The sequence below is a fragment of the Bubalus bubalis genome, chromosome 7 (genome assembly GCF_019923935.1).
Source record: "Bubalus bubalis isolate 160015118507 breed Murrah chromosome 7, NDDB_SH_1, whole genome shotgun sequence".
In the NCBI taxonomy this organism is placed as follows: domain Eukaryota; kingdom Metazoa; phylum Chordata; class Mammalia; order Artiodactyla; family Bovidae; genus Bubalus; species Bubalus bubalis.
In genome coordinates this window covers 24,372,410-24,397,701 of record NC_059163.1, presented here as the reverse complement: position 1 = coordinate 24,397,701, position 25,292 = coordinate 24,372,410, and the positions used below count along the sequence as shown (strand labels likewise).

General features: G+C 40.4%; 1 protein-coding gene across 2 annotated transcripts in view; it reads left to right on the top strand.

The window, feature by feature from the left end:
- Positions 1–25,292, top strand: part of FRAS1 (Fraser extracellular matrix complex subunit 1) — a 522,812-nt gene that overhangs the window by 350,207 nt on the left and 147,313 nt on the right. For both annotated transcript variants that reach the window (XM_044945743.2, XM_025289852.3), the window contains 4 exons: positions 2,066–2,336; positions 6,157–6,241; positions 11,003–11,329; positions 22,810–22,963. In XM_044945743.2, the coding sequence (XP_044801678.2) occupies positions 2,066–2,336; positions 6,157–6,241; positions 11,003–11,329; positions 22,810–22,963 (837 nt within the window). The remainder of the gene's footprint in view (positions 1–2,065; positions 2,337–6,156; positions 6,242–11,002; positions 11,330–22,809; positions 22,964–25,292) is intronic.

The window sequence follows — 25,292 nt, the reverse complement described above, 5'->3', positions numbered from 1 at the left end:
CATAGAACTTACCCTTGAAAGTATATAATGAGGTTTTAGTATATCCACATGCTACACAACCATTATCACAGTCTAATTCTAGGTCATTTTAATCATCCTAAAAAGAAATCCAGTAACCATTAGTAATCTCTCTCTACTGACCCATTGCCTTAGCGCCTGCTGAACACAGAAAGCACAGCGCTTTCTGTCTCTGTGGAATTGCCTACCCTAAATAGTTCACATAAATGGAAGCATACAATATGTGACCTTTTACATCTGGCTTATTTCACCTGGCTTAGTATTTTCAAGGTTCAGCTGTGTTAGAACATGTATCAGTACCCCATTTCTTTTTATGCTTGAATAATACTCCGCTGTATGCATATACCACATTTTGTTTATTCATTCAATTGATGCTTGATTGTTTCAGTTGTTTCCACTTTTGTTTTTTGTGAATAACACTGCTATGAACATTGGTGTTACAGTTTTTGTATGGACATATGCTTTCAATGGGCTTCACTGATAGCTCAGTTGGTAAAGAATCTGCCTGCAATGCAGGAGGCACTGGTTCGATTCCTGGGTTGGGAAGATCTGTTGGAGTAGGGATAGGCTACCCACTCCACTACTCTTAGGCTTCCCTTGTTGCTCAGCTGGTAGAGAATCTGCCTGCAATGCAGGAGACCTAGATTCAATCCCTGGGTTGGAAAGATCTGCTGGAGAAGGGAAAAGCCACCAGTATTCTGTCTTGGGGAATTCCTTGGACTGTGTATATAGTCCATGGGGTCGCAAAGAGTCAGACATGACTGAGGGACTTTCACTTTCACTTTCTATGCTTTCAGTACTCTTGGGTATATGCCTAGGAGCAGAATTGCTGGATCACGTGGTAGCTCTGTGTTTAATTGCTTGAGGAATCGCCAGACTGTCTTCCCAAGTGGCTTACCATTTTCCATTCCACCAGCAGCAATATATGAGATTTCTCGTTTCTCTACACCCTCAGGGACACTTTATTGTGCTTCCTAAAATGGGTGTGAGATGATGATATCTTGTGATTTTAATTCAAATTTCCCTGATGACTGATAATGTTGAGCACCTTTTCATGTGCCTATTGACCTTCCGTATATCTTCTTAGGAGAAATGTCCGTTCACTGCCTATTTTAAAATTGGTTTATTTGTCATTTATTGAGTAGCTCACTTGGTAAAGAATCTGACTGCAGTGCAGGTGACCCGGGTTTGACCCCTGGGTTGGGAAGATCCCCTGGAGCCACTCCAGTATCCTTGCCTGGAAAATCTCATGGACAGAGGAGCCTGGAGGGCTGCAGTCCATGGGGTCTCAAAGAGTCAGGCACGACTGAGTGACTAACACACTAAGAATTCTTTATGTATATCCTGGATACAAAGGAGATACAAATCCCTTTTCAGATATGTGATTTGCAAATGTTTTCTCCTATTCTGTGGATTCTCTTTTCACTTTCCTGCGAATGTCCTTTGAAGCACAAATGTTTTTAGTATTAATGGTGTCTGCTGTAGCTATTTTTTTCTTCTGTCACTTGTGCTTTTTGTGTCATATGTAAGAAAGCATTGCCTAATTTCAGATCACAAAGATTTTCTCCTGTATATTCTTCTAGGAGTTTTATAGTTTAACACTGACACCCTATGTTATTCTCATGCACATCTAGGATGAGAACTACTGGATTAGAAGGAGGCTTACAGAATACAGTAGTCTAGAGTTTCATCTTTGCAAGAATCAGTTCTGAATCAACATTACCCTTCTGTCATGAATGACTCTTTGCAAACCCATGGGCTGTAGCCTGCCAGGCTCCTCTGTCCATGGAATTCTCCAGGCAAGAATACTGGTGTGGGTAGCCATTCCTTTCTCCTGGGGATCTTCCCTACCTAGGGATCGAACCAACGAACCCATGTCTCATATGTCTCCTGCATTGCAGGTGGATTCTTTACCACTGAGCCACCAGGGAAGCCCCATCTTTGTGGTTCTGAATGAACATTACATGTATATTTCTTTAAAAAATAATAATAATAACCTAATTAGTGACTGTACCAAGCCTGACCTTTGGATTCGTATGTTTTCCAGGCAAAATACACACCCCTAGTCTTCACGTGAATGGTTCCCTCACCCTTGCAATTGGTTCAATGAAGCCACTGGATTTTTTCCTCCTGAATGTTCAGGACCAGGGTGGCAGGGTTGAAGACCTACTGTTCCATGTGGTGAGCACCCCCACCAATGGTCAGCTCGTGCTTTCAAGGAACGGAAAAGAGGCTCAGCTCGACAAGGCTGGCCACTTCAGTTGGAGAGATGTGAAGGAGAAAAAAGTCCGTTTTGTGCACAGCAGAGAGAAGCCCAGGTGAGCCAGGGTTCTGTTGTTTCCCTCCTGTCTCCTTCCCATCAGTTCTCTGTGCTCCCTTCCCTCTGCCCCTCAGAGCTCCCCCTCCTCTTCTGGGGGAGATCGATACTCTGCAGTGCCACTTTCAGCTGCCTGTCATCATTTCGCTGCAATTGCTCAGAGAGAGTGCTTCTGTTAGGAGCATTTTCATTTTATCACATAATTGTGGGTAATTCTCTGATGTGACGGGAAAGTTCCTAGTACAATTACCCAGTTTTTTTGGCCCAGGAGGAACAAATCGCTTCTATACCTAGATGCAGCTGCTACTTCAGCGTTAGGGTTCTCTGCCAGGGGCCAGGGCATGCCTAGAGGATGGGGTGCATACTTTTTAAGGCGTTGTATGGTTCCTAGAATTTCAGAGTTGGAAGGAAATGAAAAGTCACGGTTAACTTGTTATTATCCACTTTCTGGGACTAATTGTGGTTAATTTTAAAGCCTGATCCAGTTTTCTTCTGATGCCTAACACAATTCTGGCTGTCTTCCTCCACCCAGCTGACATATGCTTCAGGAATGCAGCTGAGTGTTAACACTTCCCGAGCAAATTGAGCCGTATAATTAGCAGAGCAAATCTACTAACTAGAAATCAGGGAATGCACCCCAAAGATTAGCCTCTTGGATTATCCTTTACCCTGCTCTGCTTCATTAGTGCAGCCTATTTCAAAGTGGACCCTGTATGTAGATAGGGAGTTGAACCCCATGAAACAGTGATAAAGGAAGCAGTGAATATTTTCTACTATCACCACTAAATTTGAGAATTTAAAAAAATGTTTAAGATCTGACAAGTGGGGAGAAAAGTGGATCACATGTTCCCTGTTGCAGTTCAGAGCCAGTGATGTTGGTAACCTCAAAAGACCAATCTTACAGATGTAAGGACAACTAGTATTTGTTCACTATGACCCCACCATTGTGTTGCACACTTGATGTGAATTAGGTATATTTATGTTCCCAGGCTACAGATAGGAAAACTGAGGCCTTGAGCATATATGTAATCTTGTCCAGGCCTCACAGCCTATGAGTGCAGAGCTGAGGGTCCAACCTAAGGCTCTCTGATTCCACACTTCATGCCTCCAAACTCAATGATTTCTGCCTCCTTAGTAGTACTTGTGGAGAAGGCAATGGCACCCCACTCCAGTACTCTTGCCTGGAAAAATCCCATGGATGGAGGAGCCTGGTAGGCTGCAGTCCATGGGGTCACTAAGAGTTGGACACGACTGAGCGACTTCACTTTCACTTTTCATTTTCATGCATTGGAGAAGGAAATGGCAACCCACTCCAGTGTTCTTGCCTGGAGAATCCCAGGGACAGGGGAGCCTGGTGGGCTGCTGTCTATGGGGTCGCACAGAGTCGGACACGACTGAAGCGACTTAGCAGCAGCAGCAACAGTAGTACTTGGGATAACAGATGTGCTTCCATCCTCTGGGGGCAAAAGTTCATTGTTATAGGGAAGTATTGCTCCAGCTGCTGCTGCTGCTGCTGCTAAGTCGCTTTGCTCCAGAGATGGAGCTTAAAACTCTGGTGTCTGATGCCATAGAATCCCTTTGAGTTCTGTCTTCTCCATTCATTTTCCATCAAGTATAGGTCTTCAATGTTTGCATCACACATACACAGACACACATGCACAGCTCCATACCTGTAGTCATATGTCTCAGAATCACTTGTGAAAAGTGTGTGAAGTATATAAAGATCCGTAGACAACCAAAGTTAAGCCTCTCATCTGTTTAATCTCTTTAATCCCTTATCATCGATTTCTTTCCAGGGTCAGCTTTGCACCCTTAAACAGGACAAAGAGTGGCAACTATTTTACAGAGATTTCTTTCAGTATGCTTTTTACTTTTTAGTACTCATTTTAACATTGGATTTCTTATCTAAATTTTTTTTTAAAGAAAAAATGAGAGGAATACTAAAACAAGATTAGTAGGAACTCATAGAAAAAGGAAATTATCTAAGTTTCTGGATGATACAGAAGCTAAAGGGGCTACCTGCCGCATGGGCTTATGGTTGTTTTCCTCATGAACGTGCCCACTAGGATTCTTTAGGATTGGCTTCCTTTGGGCTGGAATCCCTCTGTGGAGTGTGAGGTGACTTGGAAATATAGTCCTAGTGACCCTGATTAGCTGGCATTGCAGAGAGGCTGAACACAGTTATTAGAATCTAAGGGCCACCAAAATCATTTTTCCCTAGGAGGTTGCGGGTAGCCACCCTTTCTTTCTGCATTCAGCTGCTTCGTCACCTGTATCCTCTTGAAGTCTAGAAGTAGGAGGGGAGAGGAATAGAATTTGAATGGAACCAAAAATGAAAGGAAGGGTGGAATGAGGGGGAAGACAAGAATTCCTTTTTTTAAAAAATCCGATTTATTGAGGTATAATTTGCACCTAATAAAATCCCTCATTTTAAACTATACTGTTCTATGCATGTTAACAAGTATATATATAGTCTTGCAGTCTTGAGACCTCAAGCAAGATATGAAACAGTCTTGTCACCCTGTCCCCATCTTATTTTAACAGGCACTCCCCTCCCCACAGTCCCTGGCAAATACTGGTCTGTTTTTCATTCTTATTGTCTTGCCCTTTCTGAAATGTCATGTGAATGGACTCATACAGTATATAATCTTTTGGTTCTGGCTTTTGCCGTGATACTTTTGCTATCTATCCACATTCATGTTTCACTAGTCAGTTCCGTGAATGCCTTTTAAAGAACCTTTAAAACAATAGTTCCTATAGCAGGCCAGAATTCAAAACTCCCATAATGTGTTAATCATACATCTTACCAGCACAAAGTGAGTTCTGAACTTGCTTTGGCTTTGAAGGTGGGTAACTCCTACCTTTCCTCCTAGTAGTCTTTGAAGCTGCTAAGACAACACTCTTTTACGGGAAATAAAAACCACAGCAAAGAGTGAGTCTTATTTTATTCTAGGAATTAGGACTCTTTGATTACAAGTAATGAGAGTCAACTTGAACTAGAGTAAGCAAAATTTTAGGACTTGTTATGACATTGCAGGTATGGCTCAGATCTCAGACACATCAGGGACCACTGGGCTTCTAGGGCAAGCCCAGGAGTTAGAATGGGAAATGGGAAGCAGGACTCAGTTCCTCCTCTCATCTCAGTTGCTTTGCTGGAAGGCTACATTCACCTCTCTCCTAGAGACCAACTTGCTCCACTTTCTCATCAACATGGTAGACTGTGGTTCTGCCTTAGCCAAATGAGGCTCTCAGGCCAGTTCCAAATTTCCAGGGAAGCTGGAGTCCATCATACTTCCCTAGTCCAGGCCACAGTGAATATGCATGTGGCTAGAGGCAGGGGAGGGCATAGAGGCATGTAATATAAACACTGCAAAATGGTTAACGGGGTCCACTCACGTGAATTGGGCAGTGGTTGGAAAGAGAATTCACAGGGACGAGGGAGTCACTGAGAACTAGTCAAAGACTGTGAAAGATTCCTTTCCATTCTCCAGCTTGATCATTAACCTTCAATATATCACTATCCGGTCTTGGCCTAACAACTCACTTTTCAACCTTTTATATATTCTACTTATAAAAATCCAAAAAAAGAAAAAGAAACATTATTATAATGAGATAGAAGAATAGACAGTACTTTTACCTACATCTCACTATGTTAATCTTTATGGGCTCCTTTCTAGTTATGGCATGAGTAGTATATTATTGTAGTGGTTTGATCCAAATTCATATATGCACATAACCTGAAAATATTTTTAACCCTTGTCTTTCTAAAGACCGATTTAATGATTATATTGTCTCATTCTTTTCTTGGGGGCTTCTTTCAGGAAAGGTTACTTTTCACTGAAAATTAGTGACCAGCAGTTCTTCTCTGAGCCACAGCTGATCAACATACAAGCATTTTCAACACAGGTAAGAAAACGCCGTGCAGTTAATAATTTCACATGCCTACTGATGGGCTTCCCAGGTTGCTTAGTGGTAAAGAATCTGCCTGCCAATGCAGGAGATGAGGGTTCGATCCCTGGGTTGGGAATATCCCCTGGAGAAGGAAATGGCAACCCACTCCAGTATTCTTGCCTGGGAAATTACATGGACAGAGGAGCCTGGGGTTGCAAAAGAGTCGCACACAACTTAGTGACTAAACTACAACAACAACTCATTCTCAAGTACAAGTTCAGATTTTCTGTAGTTTTAGCAAAAATGATTGAGCTGAATCGATTGTTCCTTAGTTTCCTCTTGAAATGCCACTGGAGTAATTTTTTTAGTACTTGTGGGTCGTAACAACAACAATAATTACTACTACACATATAATGCTCTTCTTCTGTTGTTCATGTAATTCTCATGCTAGCCCTGTAAGGTATTATAAGCCCCAATTCACAGGCCAGAAAACTAAGTCCCAGGGAGGTCCAGTAACTTATCTATGGTGATGTAGTTAACAGAGAGCCAAGATCTGTGCCCAGTGAATCTGTTTACACAATCTGTGTTCTTCACTATTAAACTGTACCTTACTTTTCTATACTGAATCTGATACCAGCCCTTCACAATGATTTGAAGCTGTACCAGTTGTTAAGACTTTCCTATCCCTAGGTGGATAAGTCTGTTTTGTCTAAATATTTCTCTCTCCAGGATATGGAATTATGTTGGCCTCTTTTGCCTATCATGTAGCCAAACTGCATTTAACTCAGTTTGCAGGAGTTAGAGGGCCTCATGCTTAGTCGCTCAGTGGTATCCAATTCTTTGCGACCACATGGACTATAACCCTCAAGGCTCCTCTGTCTATGGGATTCTTCAGGCAAGAATACTGGAGTGGGTTGCCATGCCCTCTTCTAGGGGATCTTCTCAACAACAGGGATCAAAGCCAGGTCTCCTGCATTGCAGGTGGATTCTTTACTGTCTAAGCCACCAGGGAAGCCCAAGAACACTGGATTGGGTAGCCTATCCTTTCTGTACAGGACCTTCCCCACCCAGGAATCAAACCAGGATCTCCTGCATTGCAGGCCAATTCTTTACCAACTGAGCTACCAGAGAAGCCCTGGGAGCTTTCTTAAGCCTTATTAAGGATCTACTTAAATGAGGGTCCAGTGTGGTTGTCAGGCTACCATAAGCCAGAGGAAATCCTGGTAGATACTATGAAGTTCAGTGTGATGGCACTTCTGGTCTCATTGCTCATCTCTGTTAAGTTGTACTTCTGTGCTCTGAGTCCCAGGGATTGGAGAATTGAAAAGCTGAAATGTGCAAAGAGAGGAGGACGATCAATATATTCTGACGTTGTGAACAGCGAGAGACTGGGGTATCAGCATGGGGGAACTCAAACTACCTAAATAATAGATCTCAGTAGGATCAAGGAAGGATATGAGATCATTGTTTTTAAAACTGTTATTTTTATATTTTTGGTTCAAAAGTGAAAAGACCATAGACTTGAACCAGAAGTGGCTGCCAAATGGTATTCACAGCCAAGCTCAGCGATTCTTAATGGCATTCTCACTTCAGTGATGACTGAAGTTGCAGAATGATTAGAAATTGATATTAAATTAATTTGACCTCTGGGTTGGGCTAAGAGTGCAAATTTTGTTTTAATTAAACAAAAATGTGATCTCTGTAAATATGGGTCAGAGTGCTACCAAGTCTTAGGATTTACTGACTTAGATGTTTCTCAGTATTTAAGCTCAGATGTTCTGTTCTTTTTGTTTGTGCTAATATAGTTACTCTTATTAGGTGAATAAAAGACTTGGGTAGGTTTTGGTAAGTGACTTCGTAATCTGAGATGCTGAGCTGCTATGGGTCTCTGTTCTTTGTTTGCCTTCCCCAAACCAATTGAGTATACAGTAAAGGCATCTTTTTATTTATAACATGAGAAACTTTTATCGTTTTAACTCTTTAAAAATGTAATTTTAGAAATTAAATTTAACTTATTTTTTGTTTCTTTACATTTCTGTAATATTTCAAGATGATTTTGAACCTCCTTGAAATTTTCTTATGAGAGTTAATTTGATCTTTTTCATTTATAGATTTTTGACATCACCTTTGACCTCTCCTCTTTCAGACTCTGAGGGGCCACTCATTCCCATGTATAAGATTGCAGCTTTTGAAATCTCACTCAGGAATCCTGAGGAGTAGCTATCTTCTCATTTCATATTATGTGATTATTATAGAGATGCATTAGTTAGACATTACTTTAATAGATATTGAAATCTGCAGGAGGCCAGGGAGGGTATTTTTAAAAGAAAGCCATTTGGAGTCAAGAAAGCAGTATGTTGAAAAAGTCCTAGATGGTTCCATTTCAAATGATATAAAAAACTAAGATAATGTTTTCTTTGGCTACTTGCCTTTTTTTTTTTGGTGAGTTTTTTTTTTTTTTTTTTTTTTTTCCTGTTGTGGTTCATTAAGTTTTATCTCTTGAAAGAACATTTTATCTGCTTACTGAAGTTGGTCAGGGGAAACCTGATAATCTTAAGGAAAACACATTAAAATTTGCCACGTGGATTAGCCAGGTGGTTGCCTTACACAGACCATGATCTTATCAGGCTTTATAACCTGAGTTGGGGTGGGTCCCTTCAAAATATGGATGTGACGGCTTGAAGAAAATTACTGAGAAAGACCAGAATAGCAGGAATTCACAGTGAAGTATCTTCAAGTCAGCATGCTGCAACATAGCCTGGAGTGAAATACACAATTCCCAACACAAATGCCAAAATTCCATACCTCTTGCTAGTCTCCCTTTCTCTCTCTTTTTTTTTTTTTTTACTGAAGCATAATTGATTTACAATGTGGTGCAAATCTCCGCTCAGAAAAGTGATTCAATTTTACACATATATACGTTCTTTTTGAGCTTCCCAGGTGGCTAAGCAGGTAAAGACCCTGCCTATCAATGCAGGAGACACAAGAGACACGGGTTCGATCCCTGGGTTGGGAAGATCCCCTGGAGAAGGAAATGGCAACCCACTCCAATATTCTTGCCTGGAAAATCCCATGGGCAAGAGGAGGCTGGTGGGCTACAGTCCAAGGGGTTGCAAAGAATTGGTCAAGATTAAGCACACATGCATGGTCACATTCTTTTTAAAACTTTCTCTTCCATTATGGTTTTTCCTGGGAGATTGGATATAGTTCCCTGAGGTATACAGTAAGACTTTGTTATTCATCCATTCTAAATGTAATAATTTGCATGTGCTAACTCCAAATTCCTAGTCCATCCCTCCCCTTCCCCCTTCTCTTGGCAACCACATTTCAGATCTCTATGTCTGTGAGTCTTTCGTAGATAGGTTCATTTGTGCAGTATTTTAGATTCCACGTGTAAGTAGTATTGTATGATATTTGTCTTTCTCTAACTTTTATGTTCACATCTTCTTTACCCATTCATTCATTTGTTGATGGTCATTTAGGTTGTTTCCATTTGGGCTATTGTGAAAAGTGCTGTTATAAACATAGGGGTGCATGTATCTTTTTGGGTTTTTTTTTGTTTTTTTTTATTTTATTTTATTTTATTTTTAATTTTATTTTTAAACTTTACATAACTGTATTAGTTTTGCCAAATATCAAAATGAATCCGCCACAGGTATACATGTGTTCCCCATCCTGAACCCTCCTCCCTCCTCCCTCCCCATTCCATCCCTCTGGGTCGTCCCAGTGCACCAGCCCCAAGCATCCAGTATCGTGCATCGAACCTGGACCGGCAACTCGTTTCATACATGATATTTTACATGTTTCAATGCCATTCTCCCAAATCTTCCCACCCTCTCCCTCTCCCACAGAGTCCATAAGACTGTTCTATACATCAGTGTCTCTTTTGCTGTCTCATACACAGGGTTATTGTTACCATCTTTCTAAATTCCATATATATGCGTTAGTATACTGTATTGGTGTTTTTCTTTCTGGCTTACTTCACTCTGTATAATAGGCTCCAGTTTCATCCACCTCATTAGAACTGATTCCAATGTATTCTTTTTAATGGCTGAGTAATACCATCATTCATTTGTTGATGGTCATTTAGGTTGTTTCCATATTTGGGCTATTGTGAAAAGTGCTGTTATAAACATAGGGGTGCATGTATCTTTTTGAATTATAGTCTCTTGAATGAAGCAACTGAGTTCCCTAACACTGATCTCAGTTACAATGCAGGGGATATTGTGTTAATCAAGACAGTGGCTTGAGAAACCTCCAGAACCAGAGATGTGAAGTAACCTCCTTTGCAGTGCTTACTATGATTGACGGCACCTCTAACAAATGCTTTGACTATGCAAGAGTTCGGCATTTGGCAGGAGCAACCGCTGTTGCTGCTGCTAAGTTGCGTCAGTCGTGTTTGACTCTGTGCGACCCCATAGACAGCAGCCCACCAGGCTCCCCCGTCCCTGGGATTCTCCAGGCAAGAACACTGGAGTGGGGTGCCATTTCCTTCTCCAATGCATGAAAGTGAAAAGTGAAAGTGAAGTCGCTCAGTCGTGTCCGACTCTTCGCGACCCCATGGACTGCAGCCTACCAGGCTCTTCCATCCATGAGATTTTCCAGGCAAGAGTACTGGAGTGGGTGCCATCGCCTTTTCTGGCAGGAGCATCTAGATTTCCTTAAAAATCACAGAAAGAGCAATCAGGCTACACACAACTGACTTCTGGTCCACCAGATTGTCCTCTCTTTTCCTGCTAATAGTGCCTCCTCTCTTCCTTCCCTTCAACTCCACAGGCCCCCTATGTTCTGAGGAATGAGGTCCTCCATATCAACAGAGGAGAGAGGGGAACCATCACCACCCAGCTGCTTGACATCAGAGATGACGACAACCCACAGGATGTGGTGGTCGAGGTGCTCGATCCTCCACTTCACGGCCAGTTGCTCCAAACGCTCCAGACCCCGGTGGCCCCTGTCTATCAGTTTCGTCTGGACGAGCTTTCTAGGGGCCTTCTCCAGTATGTTCACGATGGCTCGGATAGCACTTCTGACATCACAGTCTTGCAGGCCAATGATGGACATTCCTTCCAAAATATACTGTTTCATGTGAGGACCGTGCCCAAGGTAGGCCTCATTCCTAAAGCTACAGTTTCCTTGCACCTAGATGTAAAGCTATATCAATGATGTTATTTTGCAATGTTTATAAATTTAATATGCAGGTAGTTATTTATGTATTCAAACATGTATTAAGAACCTATTATGGAGGTTCTTTTAGAACATTCAAAGATTATAAGAACACATTGCTCAGTCTCAGGGGGATGGTGTATATTTTGGAGCACCCTTGGTCCAAAAGAACTGCCCCCATGGTCTCTGCAAAAGGGACACTTCTGAACCTTTGTTTTGACTTGCTGCCACTGATTTTTTTGGCTTCCTTCCTGAGCATGATCATAAGAATCAAGTATACCCCTGTTCTTGTCTGCTCTTTTAAAATAGCTCGTGTAATATGAAGCTTATAGTCAGCTTATTATAATGAATCAAAAAAAGATAAGTTCAGTCATCTGTTAGCCCAGCTGAAACAGGATGAGGAAACTCTGTCTTTTAGTAATCATAGGAATCCTTGGCCTAGCAGGTAGGTACCCAGTAAAGAGCAGTGGTTCTCAGCTTAAGTCATCCCCATGCCACTTACCTGTGTTTTTGCTGTATCCGTGAGTGCCTGTCCTATTACTTACTGAATACTTTTATTTGAATCAACTTACTTTTTTAAATGGAGAAGGAAATGGCAACTCACTCCAGTATTCTTTCCTGGAGAGTCCCATGGACAGAAGAGCTTGGCAGGCTACAGTCCATGGGATCGCAAGAGTCGGACACAACTTAGCGACTAAAGCACCATGACCACCACTTTTTAAAAAAATAATTTTTATGGAGTATAGATTTATAATGTGTTAGTTTCAGGTGTACAGCAAAATGAATCAGTTATACATATACATATATTCAATTCTTTGTTAAATTCTTTCCCCATGTAGATCATTACAGAGTATTGAGTAGAGTTCCCGGTGCTATGCAACAAGTCCATGTTATCTATTTTATTTACAGCAGTGTGTATATCTCAATTCTAATCTCCTAATTTATACCACCCCCCCCACCTTTCCCCTTTGTAACCATAAGTTTGTTTTCTATATCTGTGACTCTGTTTCTGTCTTGTACATAAGTTCATTTGTACCATTTTTTAAGATTCCACATATAAGTGATCTCATATATTTCTCTTTCTCTGTCTGACTTACTTTACTCAGTATGACAATCTCTAGGTCAGGTCCATTCATGTCCATCCATCAGGTCCATAAATAGCATCGTTTCATTCTTTTTTATGGTTGAGTACTATTCCACTGTGTATATATACCACATATACACAATGGTGCACATACCATATCTTCTTTATCCATTCTTCTGTTGATGGGCATTTAGGTTGCTTCCAGGTCTTAGCTATTGTAAGAACTAGCTATTGTGAACACTGGGGTGCATGGATCTTCTTTAATTGTAGTTTTCTCAGGGTACATGCCCAGTAGTGAGATTGCTGGATCATGTCGTAGTTTTGTATTTCGTTTTTTAAGGAACCTCCATACTGCTTTCCATAGTGGTTGTACCAATTTCCATTCCCACCAACAATGTAGGGAGGTTCCCTTTTCTCCACACCCTCTCCAGCATTTATTGTTTGTAGATTTTTTTACTGATGGCCATTCTGACCAGTGTCAGGTGATACTTCATTGTAGTTTTGCTTTATATTTCTCTAATGATTAGTGATTCAACTTACTTTTTTAAAATCATGACTTCTTCCTAATAAATAGCACTTGTGAAATCCTGGACTTAATGTAGAATTAAATTTTTTTTCCAACTTATTAAAATTAATACACAGCCATTTTATACAATTTCACCCATGTACAACATAAAAGGTTTTGGATACTGCTCATAGGATGGCCACCACATTTAGGGAAATACAAATGGGCTAGCCCATGCTAATCAAAAAATATTTTCAAAGCCCTGTTATTACCTGATGATATTTCACTCGAAGCTCTTTTCTCTGTAAAAGCAAGAATGACTCTTTCCTATGATGGCAGGTTAGGAGACTTATAATTTTTTTATAACTTCTCATTCCAAATATCAGCACCTATTGAAGTGTCACTGATGATTAGCTAGAGAGATTGATGTGCTGAGGACAGTTTAGAAATCACTTGTCACTTTCTCACCAGCGATCACTTGCAATTTGCAACTGATCCCCGTGAAGGTGAAGAGCTGAATCTAATATGGTTTGCCAGATGGTTTCTTAGTCTCTGGTCTCATTATTTTCAGCTGTTGAAAACAGTGATGGTGGGATGAGATGGGTGGGAGGAGGCAAAGGCTGATGATGAGATCGAGTTGGCAGATAGCCACCTTGAAGCTAATCCTAATTATTACCCTCTTGCAATTGCCCTGGGAGATGAGGCTTACTTCTGAAGAGGTGAAATCTAGACAGACACAGAAAGTCTTATGTCCTTCCTTCTTGGTTTCTTTAAGATTGTTACAGGATTTCAGCGCAACCCTAGCAGCCACCTTTTCTATCGAGGTTTCAATCTCCATGTTTGGAGCTGAGTACAGCGTGTTGCACCATCATGGCCCATGACTGAAGGCTGTTTCTAGGATTTTAGATGTTTTGAATACCAAAACATGACAAAGAAAAACAGAATTTTAATTTATAAATTAGGCTTAAGCATAGAACTTGAGAATTCTTATACTGCCTGCAAGCTGGGGGCCATGTGACTGTCCTTCCCCCCATCCCCCTTCCATGCCTCCATCTCCTGTAGTGCTGTGCTTACCTGTCTATCAGGTGAGCTAATGGCTTCTAAGCCAATGAATTAGAAAAGTGAAACCAGTTACCAGAGCCCTGGCAGCCATTAGAATGTATGAATAATAAACATGTCAGTCTCATCCTGAAAATATTTTACAAATGTAGACTGTATCTTCTTTTAGGAATTCAGAGTGCTTTTTCTGACATCTATTGTGCTTATCTTTACAATATCCTAGTGAAGAAGGTTAAAATAGAGGCTATGTAACCTTATTACCTCTAAAGGATATTCTACTATTGGTGGAAGGAATTTTTGTTTGTTTTATCTTTCATTGGGCAGTAATGCTTGATGTGAATTACTTTTTTTGATCTTCAAGATCATTATAGGAAATTTTTCGAATTATTATCTTTAATTTTCCGAAAGGGGGAACTGAAATAAAGGAGGTTTAAAAGCATTTAAAGAGGTTTAAAAATGTTTATTTCTCCAAAAGTTTTTTAGTGATGGATCTTAGATTTCAAAACAAGCATGTTCTGTCTCTTCACATTTAACCATATGGCTTTTTTACATTCTAGCTCATTTTTTCCCCAGTGTTTTTGGTCATATGTATTCTTATCCCCTTAATGGACAGAATGGAGACAAAAATTTAGTCAGTTTCTCAATGTCCTATCCAAGCAGTCTGGGCCCCAAGCCTCTCCAAATCTTCCCTGTAGACTTACCACATCTTGAAATGAGTGAAGCTATTTATAATCATAAGTCTACTCAAGCCCAAGAAGAAAAAATTGCCTTAACTGCTAATGGCGTCCAATAGGTACATAGTCAGCCATGATTGATTTTGTTCTGCTAGCCATTTCTGAAGACAGCATCAAAGTCCTTACCCCAAGGCTACCTGTGTATTAAATTTGGGGTGAGGCAGTTACTGGCCTATGTCTAGCTGGTGGCTTAAATAGAATGACCAAGGATTTTAGGTCTAATTTCTAGTGAATGAACGTACAAATTAATCCCAGTGTTGTTCAACATAAAACTTAATCTAGTAAGATAGATGGAAAGGGAAGGAGGGATGGAAAAAGGAAGCTTTGTGAGAGCAGGCACTGTTTCAGTATTGGAGCCCTGAGCCAAACACATTGTGGAAGCTTAGTACGTTCCTGTTGGATGGAGAGATAGATGGGTGGAGGCAACAGCTGGAGGTAGGCTGGTGCCCATGTTCCTGCCTTTGAGTAGATTCCTTGCATCAGATTCATCAGCCTACTGGGCTCTTCTGCTGATGCTGGAATGGCCCATCTGAAACTGTGGCTAAGAGCTGTTGGTTCCACTCTTATTTACCAGATTCAATGTTACTCTCCCCAAATTTATGATTTTATCCTTGGCCTGGCAGGGAGTAAACTTGACTGCTACCCTCCAGGCTTATACTGAGTTGCTGAGGAGAAAACAGGCCCAAGACAGATGTTGAAACATGTTCTGTTGGGGGAAGGAGGCAAAAGAATTCAAAAAGATTAAAAGGTAATAAAGAATGCTCTACTGAATAGGCTTTCATTAACTGGGCGCATTACCAAACTCAAGCCTGTGGAGATACGATTCTAAAGCAATCGGGGTTTAATAAGGGCTAAAATGTGGGCAGGGAGAAGCCTTGGTTATTGGCAGATTTGTCTCCACTGCTGGGCTTTCAAGGAATTACCTTCTTTTTCATTAATTACAGCATCTCTGAAAATCATGCCTCTTTTTCTACTTTGGCAATAAATCTGATGATCTTTCTGACCTCATTTGTTGTTGTCTGAGCAGTTTTCTGCAACTGGGTAATGCTTTGATGTTAAAAACCCCCAAGTGTCACGCTATGACCTGGATGGAAAATTCTATTGCTGAAAGCCTTCTCTGGCTGTTTGGCCTTGGTAAGGCTCATGTGCTTTCCCTCAATTTTCTTAAAACCTGTCCTCCCATGGGTTGTCTTACAGGGACACAATTTGATTACAAGGGTGTTGGTGAGAGTTATAAATATCAATGGCATGAAGATGTTTATTTCCCTGAAAAAGAGTCTTCCTACCTCATAAATAAACAAAGCCTCACCACATATCAGATTTTCACCTGTTTTGGACTTGGTGAGCTAGTTCAATTTAGTATCTTGTAAGGTACATCACTCAAAGTATACTCTCAAAAAGTGTTTGTCAATTACAAAATATTTATGTATTTGTTTGTTCATTTATAAAGCAGTTGAAATCTACATGGAACAATGATTTTGTACTCTTGATCCAAAGCTGCAGTTTCTGAGGCATATACACACACTGGCAAACACAAAACAATGCAATTATCTTTTCGTTGTTTTTCATTCTGGTAGATAGCATCTGGGTTTCACCTTATATGTGTCACCTCACATAATCCTTCCCTAAAATCCACTATGACTTCCAAGATTAAATTTTAAAAGCCATGGTATAAATGAGCCATTACAAATTATTTCTTATAGAATAAATAAAATGTGAGGGTTGCTGTTACATCCAATTCTAGCCATTTTCTATTGAATAAAGTTGGATTGGGGTACACCATCATAGTGGAGCTCATCATTTATGTTCCAATCTTTAACTGGGGAGGGAGGGAGTTTACATTTTGTTTGTGGGATTTTTCCTCCAAATAATAAAGTCATGTGCCTTTACTTCTGGTTTACAAAATTAAAATCTTTGTTTGTGATACAGCATATAATAGCTAAACTTTATTACCAGCATTTCTGTATGCCTGTTGTTTTATGAAATTAATTAGAACTAGTTAATTTAAATCACTATTTTAATTATACCTCCATATCCTTTGTTGAGATTTCATTTCCTTCTAATGTGGTACCCTGAAGAATATATAAAACATCACTAGGCAGAAGATTCTTCAGCTGAAATTATGGCTAATTTCTTGAACTTAGAAGGATATGTGTACCATTAAAAAAAAAAAAAACCCTATACGCATATTTCATTTTATTGTGCTTTGCAAATACTGTGTTTTTTACGAATTGAAGATTTGTAGCAACTCTGTATTGAGCAAGTCTGTCAGGGCCATTTTTCCAACAGCATTTGCTCACTTCGTATCTTCGTAACATGGTTTGGTAATTTTTGGAATATTTCAAGCTTTTAAATTAGTATTATTATATTTGTTAACGGTAATCAGTGATTTGGGGTGTTACTATTAAAGATTATGACATGCTAAAGGCTCAGATGATGGTTAGCATTTTTTGCAATAAATTTTAATTAAGGTATGTACATTGGTTTTTTTAAGACACATAATGGACTATAGTATAATGTAAGGAGAAGGCAATGGCACCCCACTCCAGTACTCTTGCCTGGAAAATCCCATGGACCAAGGAGTCTGGAAGGCTGCAGTCCATGAAGTCACTGAGGGTTGGACATGACTGAGTGACTTCACTTTCACTTTTCACTTTCACGCACTGGAGAAATAAATGGCAACCCACTCCAGTGTTCTTGCCTGGAGAATCCCAGGGACGGGGGAGCCTGGTGGGCTGCCGTGTCTGGGGTCGCACAGAGTCGGACATGACTGAAGTGACTTAGCAGCAGCAGTATCATGTAAAGTGAAAGTGTTAGTTGCTCAGTCACGCCCAACTCTTTGCGACCCCGTGGACCATAGCCTGCCAGGCTCCCGTGTCCATGGAATTCTCCAGGCAAGAATACTGGAGTGGGTTGCCATTTCCTTCTCCAGGGGGAATCTCCCTAATTCAGGCATCGAACCTAAGTCTCCTGCATTGCAGGCATATTCTTTAGCATCTGAGGCACCAGGGAAGCCCCATAAGGTACATCATAATTTTTGTATGTATGAGGAAACCAAAAAAATTGTGTTACTCATTTTATTGCGATATTTGCTTTATTGCAGTGGTCTGGAACCAAATCCACAGTATCTCCAACGTGTGCCTATATAAGGAGATAAAAAATTGCAAAATGTCAGAACCACTGGGGAAAGTAGGTTCAAATTTGTTTAGGACATGTTAGCTGTAGAAAAAGACGGTACACAGACTTCTATTCTTCTCTTTTTGAATCTTCCCTGGACCCTCCCCCAAAAGAAAGCAATTGACAAAATCATCTTCATCATAATAAATGGGAAGAATTATACTTCTTTTCCTTGGATGGTTGTCCATTTCTTCTTAAGTATTGTCAACAAACAGTTCCAAAACAGAGGCATATGTATTACTCTGTTATAAATGTAAATATTCTTAACGGCTTGTCTATGGAGTTTGGGAGAAGCATTCTAAACGCATTGTGATCTCTGTCCTTGGGCCAGACTTCTCACACTTTAGCATGATTCCATATCTCCTGGGGATTTTATTAAAACATAAGTGGGACTAAAATGCTGTGCACAAAGGAAACCATCAACAAGATGAAAAGGCAAAGTAAAGAATGGGAGAAAATTTTGAAAACATCTATCCAATAAGGGGTTAATATCTAAAATATACAAGGAACTCAACTCAATAGCTAAAAAAAATAGAGATTGAAAAAGGAGCTAAGAAGGTACATAGACATTTTTCAGAGAAGACATACAAATGGCCAACAGATGCATGAAAAGGGGCTCAAAATCACTAATTAGAAAAAGACAAATCAAAACCACAATGAGATATCATCTTACATCTGTTAGAAGGCTGTTCTCAAAAAGACACAAATAACAAGTATTGGTGAAGGTATGGAGAAAAGGGAACCTTTATACACTGTTGGTGGAATTCTAAGTTGGTACAGCTGCTGTGGAAAACAGTATGGATGTTCCTTAAAAAGTTAAAAATAGAATTACTGTATAATCCAGCAATCCCATGTCTGGATATATGTCCAAAGGAAATGAAGTCAGTGTCTCAAAGAGATATCTGCACTCCCATGTTTATTGCAGGACTATTTACAACAGCCAAGATATAAAAACAACCTAAGTGTGGATGAATGGATAAAGGAAATGTGGTTGTATATACAATGGAATGTTACTCAGCCTTTAAAAAAAAAAAAGGTTGTCATTTGTGACTGCAGACACGAGCTTATAGAATAAGCTGAAAGTGAAAGTTGGTCATTCGTGTCCAACTTCTTGCAACCCCATGGAATATACAGTCCATGGAATTCTCCAGGCCGAAATACTGGGGTGGGTAACGTTTCCCTTCTCCAAGCAATCATCTCAACCCAGGGATCAAACCCAGGTCTCTCCCATTGCAGGCAGATTCTTTACCAGCTGAGCCACAAGGGAAGCCCACACAGACTGCACTACCTCACATTTGTAATCTAAAGAATTCGAACTCATAAAAACAGTGTAAAATGATGGCTGCTAGGAGTGGGGGAAACCAGGAGATGTTGGTCAAAGAGTAGAAAGATTCTGTCATAAGTGATGAATAATTCTATAGATCTAACGTATCACATGGTGATTATACTTAAGAATTCTGTATTGTATACTTGCTAAGAGAGTTGATCTTCAGTGTTTTCATCATACACAAAAATCTATAACTCTGTGAGGTGGTGGAAGGCTTAATTAGCTTATTGTGTTCATCATTTAACAATTTATACATACAACAAAACATCATGTTATATACCTTAAGTAAGTAAGTGTTAGTTGCTCAGTTGTGTCTGACTCTTTGTGGCCCCATGAACTATATAGGCTGCCAAGCTCTTCTGTCCATGGGATTTTCCAGGCAAGAATACTGGTGTGGGTTGCCATGCCCTCCTCCAGGGGATCTTCCCAACCCAGAGACTGAACCCAGGTCTTCTGCATTGCAGGTAGATTCTTTACTTTTGAGCCACCAGGGAAGTTATATATTTTGCTGCTGCTAAGTCGCTTCAGTCGTGTCGGACTCTGTGCGACCCCATAGACAGCAGCCCACCAGGCTCCCTCGTCCCTGGGATTCTCCAGGCAAGAACACTGGAGTGGGTTGCCATTTCCTTCTCCAATGCATGAAAGTGAAAAGTGAAAGTGAAGTCGCTCAGTCGTGTCAGACTCTTAGCGACCCCATGGACTGCAGCCTACCAGGCTCCTCCATCCATGGGATTTTTCCAGGCAAGAGTACTGGAGTGGGGTGCCATTGCCATACAGTTTTTCTTTGTCAAATATACTTCAATAAAACTAGTAAAAAATTCAAATGAAGATTCTACTTCAGAAGGTCTGGGATGGGGCCTGAGAGACTGAAATTGTAAGAGGCTTCCAGATGGTGCTGGTTTCTGAACACTGAGTTGCAAAAAGAACTGTTTCTTAAAACTTGACACTGAGACAGGAGTTACAAAGAATTGAATTGATAAAGTGTAGTCGACATAGAAATGCAGTAGAAGAAAGATCTGGGGATATGCAATCAGGGCACAGTGCTTATTTACTTATTTGGAATGTGAAAAACCACACTACTCATCAGTCCAAGAAAATGGTGGTTGGTGTGTGACTGATCTCCATCACACAATCAAGTGTGATGAGGCTGCTGCTATTAGAAAGATTTCTGGCGATTAATATTCCTGGGTTCAAGTAATTATTATGTTATATAAAACTCTGCTAGAGTTAATACTGGAGAAGGAAGCATAAACCCACTCCAGTATTCTTGCCTGGAGAATCCCATGGACAGAGGAGCTTGGTGGGCTACAGTCCATGGGGTTGCAAAGAATCAGACATGACTGAGCGACTAACACACACACAGTTAATAGGTCCCTTTCCCCCAGAATTCTGGTAGGTGACATGCCAAGTTTTTGGAGTGTCTTGATGTTTTCACAAATAATATGCCATCTGAATTGTGATAATTCAGTGTGATTTTGCCCTTGATTACCAATCACGTAGAAGGTGTGTTGGCAACAGCAGCCACATTCTCCTGGGCACTGACTCAGTTTCTCAGTGATTGTGGTAAAAATGGCTGTGGCCACGTCCTGAGAGGGGCAAATGCTCTCATTCAAGTGACGGCAAAGGAATACTTGTTGTCTTCTCTTCCACATATTCTCCTCCTGGGCATGCTGTTTGCTCTGTCCTATTTATTGGCATATTTGAAACAGCAATCATTTAAAATAACATCCCTTCTGAAATGCCCTATTTTGAAATATCAGATTGTGAAAGTAGGAAAAATGAAACCAGAACACAGGCTGTCTCACTAATCCCATCCTGTGGAAAATGTCAATTAGGAAGCTTTGGAAGAGGTGTGCGCCTGCAAATCAGGAGTGGCAGCACTTTTTAATGACATTAGCTTTAGCAATTAGAATGGTTGCCTTCTCGGGAGCACTAACGAGGTGATTTCTACCAGTCAGCTGTCCCCTACTGCTGCTTCTAAGGGCTTCACTTTCAGTCAGTCATCCAGGCCCATCAGTTTGGCCTCTGCAGTGTTTCCGGAATCTTTTGCTCTTTTTTTAAAGTATAGGAGATAGAAATTAAAAACACTATTCATTCCCACCACAATCACCTTTGTCTTCTCTTACCTAAGCCGTTACAAGAACTTGTTAAATGGTTTCTGCAGCCCCAGATTCATCCCAGCCCTAGTCCCTACCATCTCTTGCTGTTGGAGGGTCTCTAAAACCCAGACCTGATCATCCTTTTCCTTCCCTGAAGATTCATGTTGACTTTACAGTGCCTACAAGCTAAAGTGAGACTTTCAGTGCAGCTTCTACCTTCTCCTAGCCAACATTAAGTTCACTTCTTATTCATCCCCTCCCCTGGCTCAGGCTTCCCTGGTAGCTCAGATGGTAAAGAATCTGCCTGCAGTGCGGCAGACCCAGGTCCGATCCCTGGGTCAGGAAGATCCCCTGGAGGAAGAAATAGCAACCCACTCCAGTATTATTGCCTGGAGAATTCCATGGATAGAGGAGCCTGACAGGCGACAGTCAGTTGAGTCACAAAGAGTCAAACACAACGTAGCGACTTTCACTTCCCCTGGCCCCCTAGATTCTTCTTGTCTGGACACTTGGATAGTTTATTAAGCACACATTGCATTGGCTAATATCTTTGCTTAGTCTAGGCCCTCTTCCTGGAGTCTATTTCTTTTATTCACTTAGAAAAAGCCTTTTTTGGTCATTCTAGAATTAAGTGGCATTTCCATAGGAAAGCCTTCCTGAACATTCCTTCCCCAAAGAGGTATCTCCTGTCTCCTTTATTCTCTCATAGTGCCCTGCTGAAGCCTCACTTGTGATGCATCCTAACTATTTATATGTCTGTCTGCCCAACTAGACAGTAGGTTCTGAAACTGAGGTCTTATTTCAGCCAGCCTTATATACCTCAGTCCTCCAGCAAAATATCTGGCATATAATAGAGGCTTAATGAATAGTTGTTGAATATAGGTGGATGGGGAGGATGGAAGTTAGATGGACAAATGAAATAAAGAAATGGGGAGACTTTGTCTTTCTAAATGATACAAGTTATTTGCTCATGAGAAATTAGAAGAAAAAAGCAGCATATATACCTACCTACCTATATACTTAACACGTGTATATATCTACACATACACGTATTGTTCACAGTGTGACTCTAAAGCTATGAATCTCTCTTTTTAGACAACATTTAGCAGGAACAGGACCTAATAACTTATATCTTTAAAGACTGATACCTTATTTTTTGTTGTTGTTGTTTTTGTTCAGTTGGAGCCAACTCTTTTGTGACTGCATGGACTGTGGCCTGCCAGGCTTCTCTGTCCATTGGATTTTCCAGGCAGGAATATTGAACTGGGTTGCCATTTCCTTCTCCATTCCTTCTCCTGACCCAGGGATCGAACCCTCATGTCCTGCATTGGCAGGCGAATTCTTTACCACTGAGCCACCAGGCAAGCCAAAATCACTAAGGGGGCACCTGGATACGAACCAGGGAACCTAATGCTGTACTCTCTCTTTATTCTAGAATGATCGAGGTCTTCGGCTTGTGGCTAATTCAATGGTATGGGTTCCAGAAGGCGGGATGCTGCAGATTACTAACAGAATCTTACAGGCAGAAGCTCCAGGTGCCAGTGCCTCAGAAATCATCTACAAAATCACACAGGACCACCCCCAATTTGGTAACTTTTTTTTTTTTTCCTTTGTCATGATTTCGTCATTGCTTTCAGCAGTCTTGGACTCGCTTCTGTGTGATGCCACTCAGCCAGGTTGTGTTGCCAATGAACTTGTCTTTCAAACATATCCCCTTTAAAGAAAGAATAATCGAAGAGCACAATCACACTGTGTCCATGTCAGGTACTAGGTAGTATGCCAAGTGATGGAAACATAGTATATTTAAACCTAAAATGTAAGTTTTAAAACAACTTCCCTTTAGAGCCAGGGCACTTGAGGGTGAGGATAGAGCACAGTGGGAATATGAACAACTGAGTCTCTTTCTTCATAGATGGTGGGAGCTAAATTAATCCAGACTTTACTACCATACAAATTAGCACTTTGTATCAAACTCACTGATAATTTGAATAATAATCCCCTTCTAGGCATCTGTCCTACAAAATAATGATATATGTGAAGAAAGATATATGTTTAAAACACCTGTTTTAATAGATCTTCCCAACCCAGGGATTGAACCTGGGTCTCCCGCATTGTGGGCAGATGCTTTACTGTCTGAGCCACCAGGGAAGTAATTAAAAGCATTACAAGATGTTAAAAAATTATTTTTAAATAAACAAATCCATTTTACAAAGAGCATAACTTGTTAGAAGTCACCTGGCTAGCATTATGTCAGTTTAATGTCAAAGTTCAGGCTCTTAAACTCTACCTTGTGTCCATCACTGATTTTTTTTTTTTTTTTTTTTCCACCTGGCTTGTGAAAGTTCCCCATCCAGGAACTGAACCCTGGCCCCAGCAGTGAAAATGCCAAGTCCTAATCACTGGACACTAGGAAATTCCCCCTCACCTGCTTTCTTCTTATAACTTTCATTTTATTAAAAAAAAAAGTCTTTACATAAAAGCATTTCTCAAGTTTTCCATCATTACTTCCACTTCCAGACAGATAGTAGAGTGTGATAACCTACCATTTTCACCTAGAAATGATGGGTAAAAGAGATGAAGAACTAAAAGGCACTCATAGCTGATCCCTCAAGGATACAGAAGAATCTCCAGGTGCAAGAAACAGAGAAGGAACTGCAAACCTGGGCAGGAGCTGATGGTGTGTCTTCTCTGAGATGGGTTGTGTATGTCTCAATAACATGGGGGGCTTGGGATTTAATGCCCATGCAGAGACAGAAAGCTGGAATTAAGGCAAGAAGCTCACCAGCACAGATAGATGGCAAAGAAACTACCAGTGTTTACCAGGGCTCAGAGTAGAACAAAAAATGCCTACTAGGAATTCAGAACTTCAGACCTGTTTCTCCTGAAGACCCAAGGTTCTCTTATACCATTTGCATTGTCTGAGAAACCCAAAGCTGAGGCAGTAATGGGAAAATTGATCTCAGGCCAATGATACTTCTTGAGTCCCTTGCAGAAAAAAGTAGAAACTACTGTGGAATGCCCACTCTTAACTCCAGACCACATAGATTCTCACAGATAAAACCACTGAGGATTAGCTCAGAATTCAAAATTACAGAACATATGAGGAAACAATCTGTAGTACCATAACCAAAACAAACAAGAAGATTAAAACCCAAAGAATTTCAAATGAAGGAACTAGCTTACAAAAACTATGAAATAAGCATATTTTAAAAGATTTAAAAACACAGAAGAAGGAATTGAAACTGTAAGGAGATAAAATGCCATAAAAAATAAAAACAACAAACAGGCAGATTTTTTTTAAAGAAATAGTAATTACTTGAAAATGAAAATTATAGTCATTAAAATTGCTTGGTGTAATAAATAGTAGAGAAATAATAATTCATTTTTCCTCAGGTTATCAGATTCTTAAAATTATGTATTTTCTCTGGTGAAGAAAAAATTAACTTAGTATTGTTTAAGAATAACTTTAGAGTCCACAAAGGCATTGAAAGTCATAATCTAATCAATAATTGACAAAATTATAGAACAATCAGTCTAGCTGGACTGTAGTTTATTATGGATGTATAATCTTGAGGAGAGCAAGTAGACCCCCTTGAGCCATAGGTTTCTTTGAAAGATGAAACTAGATAATTTTTTAAATTTTTACTTAAAAATAATTTTAGACTTACTGAAAAGTTGCAAAAATAGTGCAAAAAAGCTCTTGAATATGCTTTAACTGCTTCCCCCAATATTACCATCTTATATAACCATAGAACAATGGGCTTCCCTGGGCTCACTTGGTAAAGAATCTGCCTGCAATGCAGGAGACCCAGGTTCTATCCGTGGGTGGGGAAGATCCCCTGGAGATGGAAATGGCAACCTATTCTAGTATTCTTACCTGGAAAATCCCAGGGACAGAGGAGCCTGGCAGGCTACAGT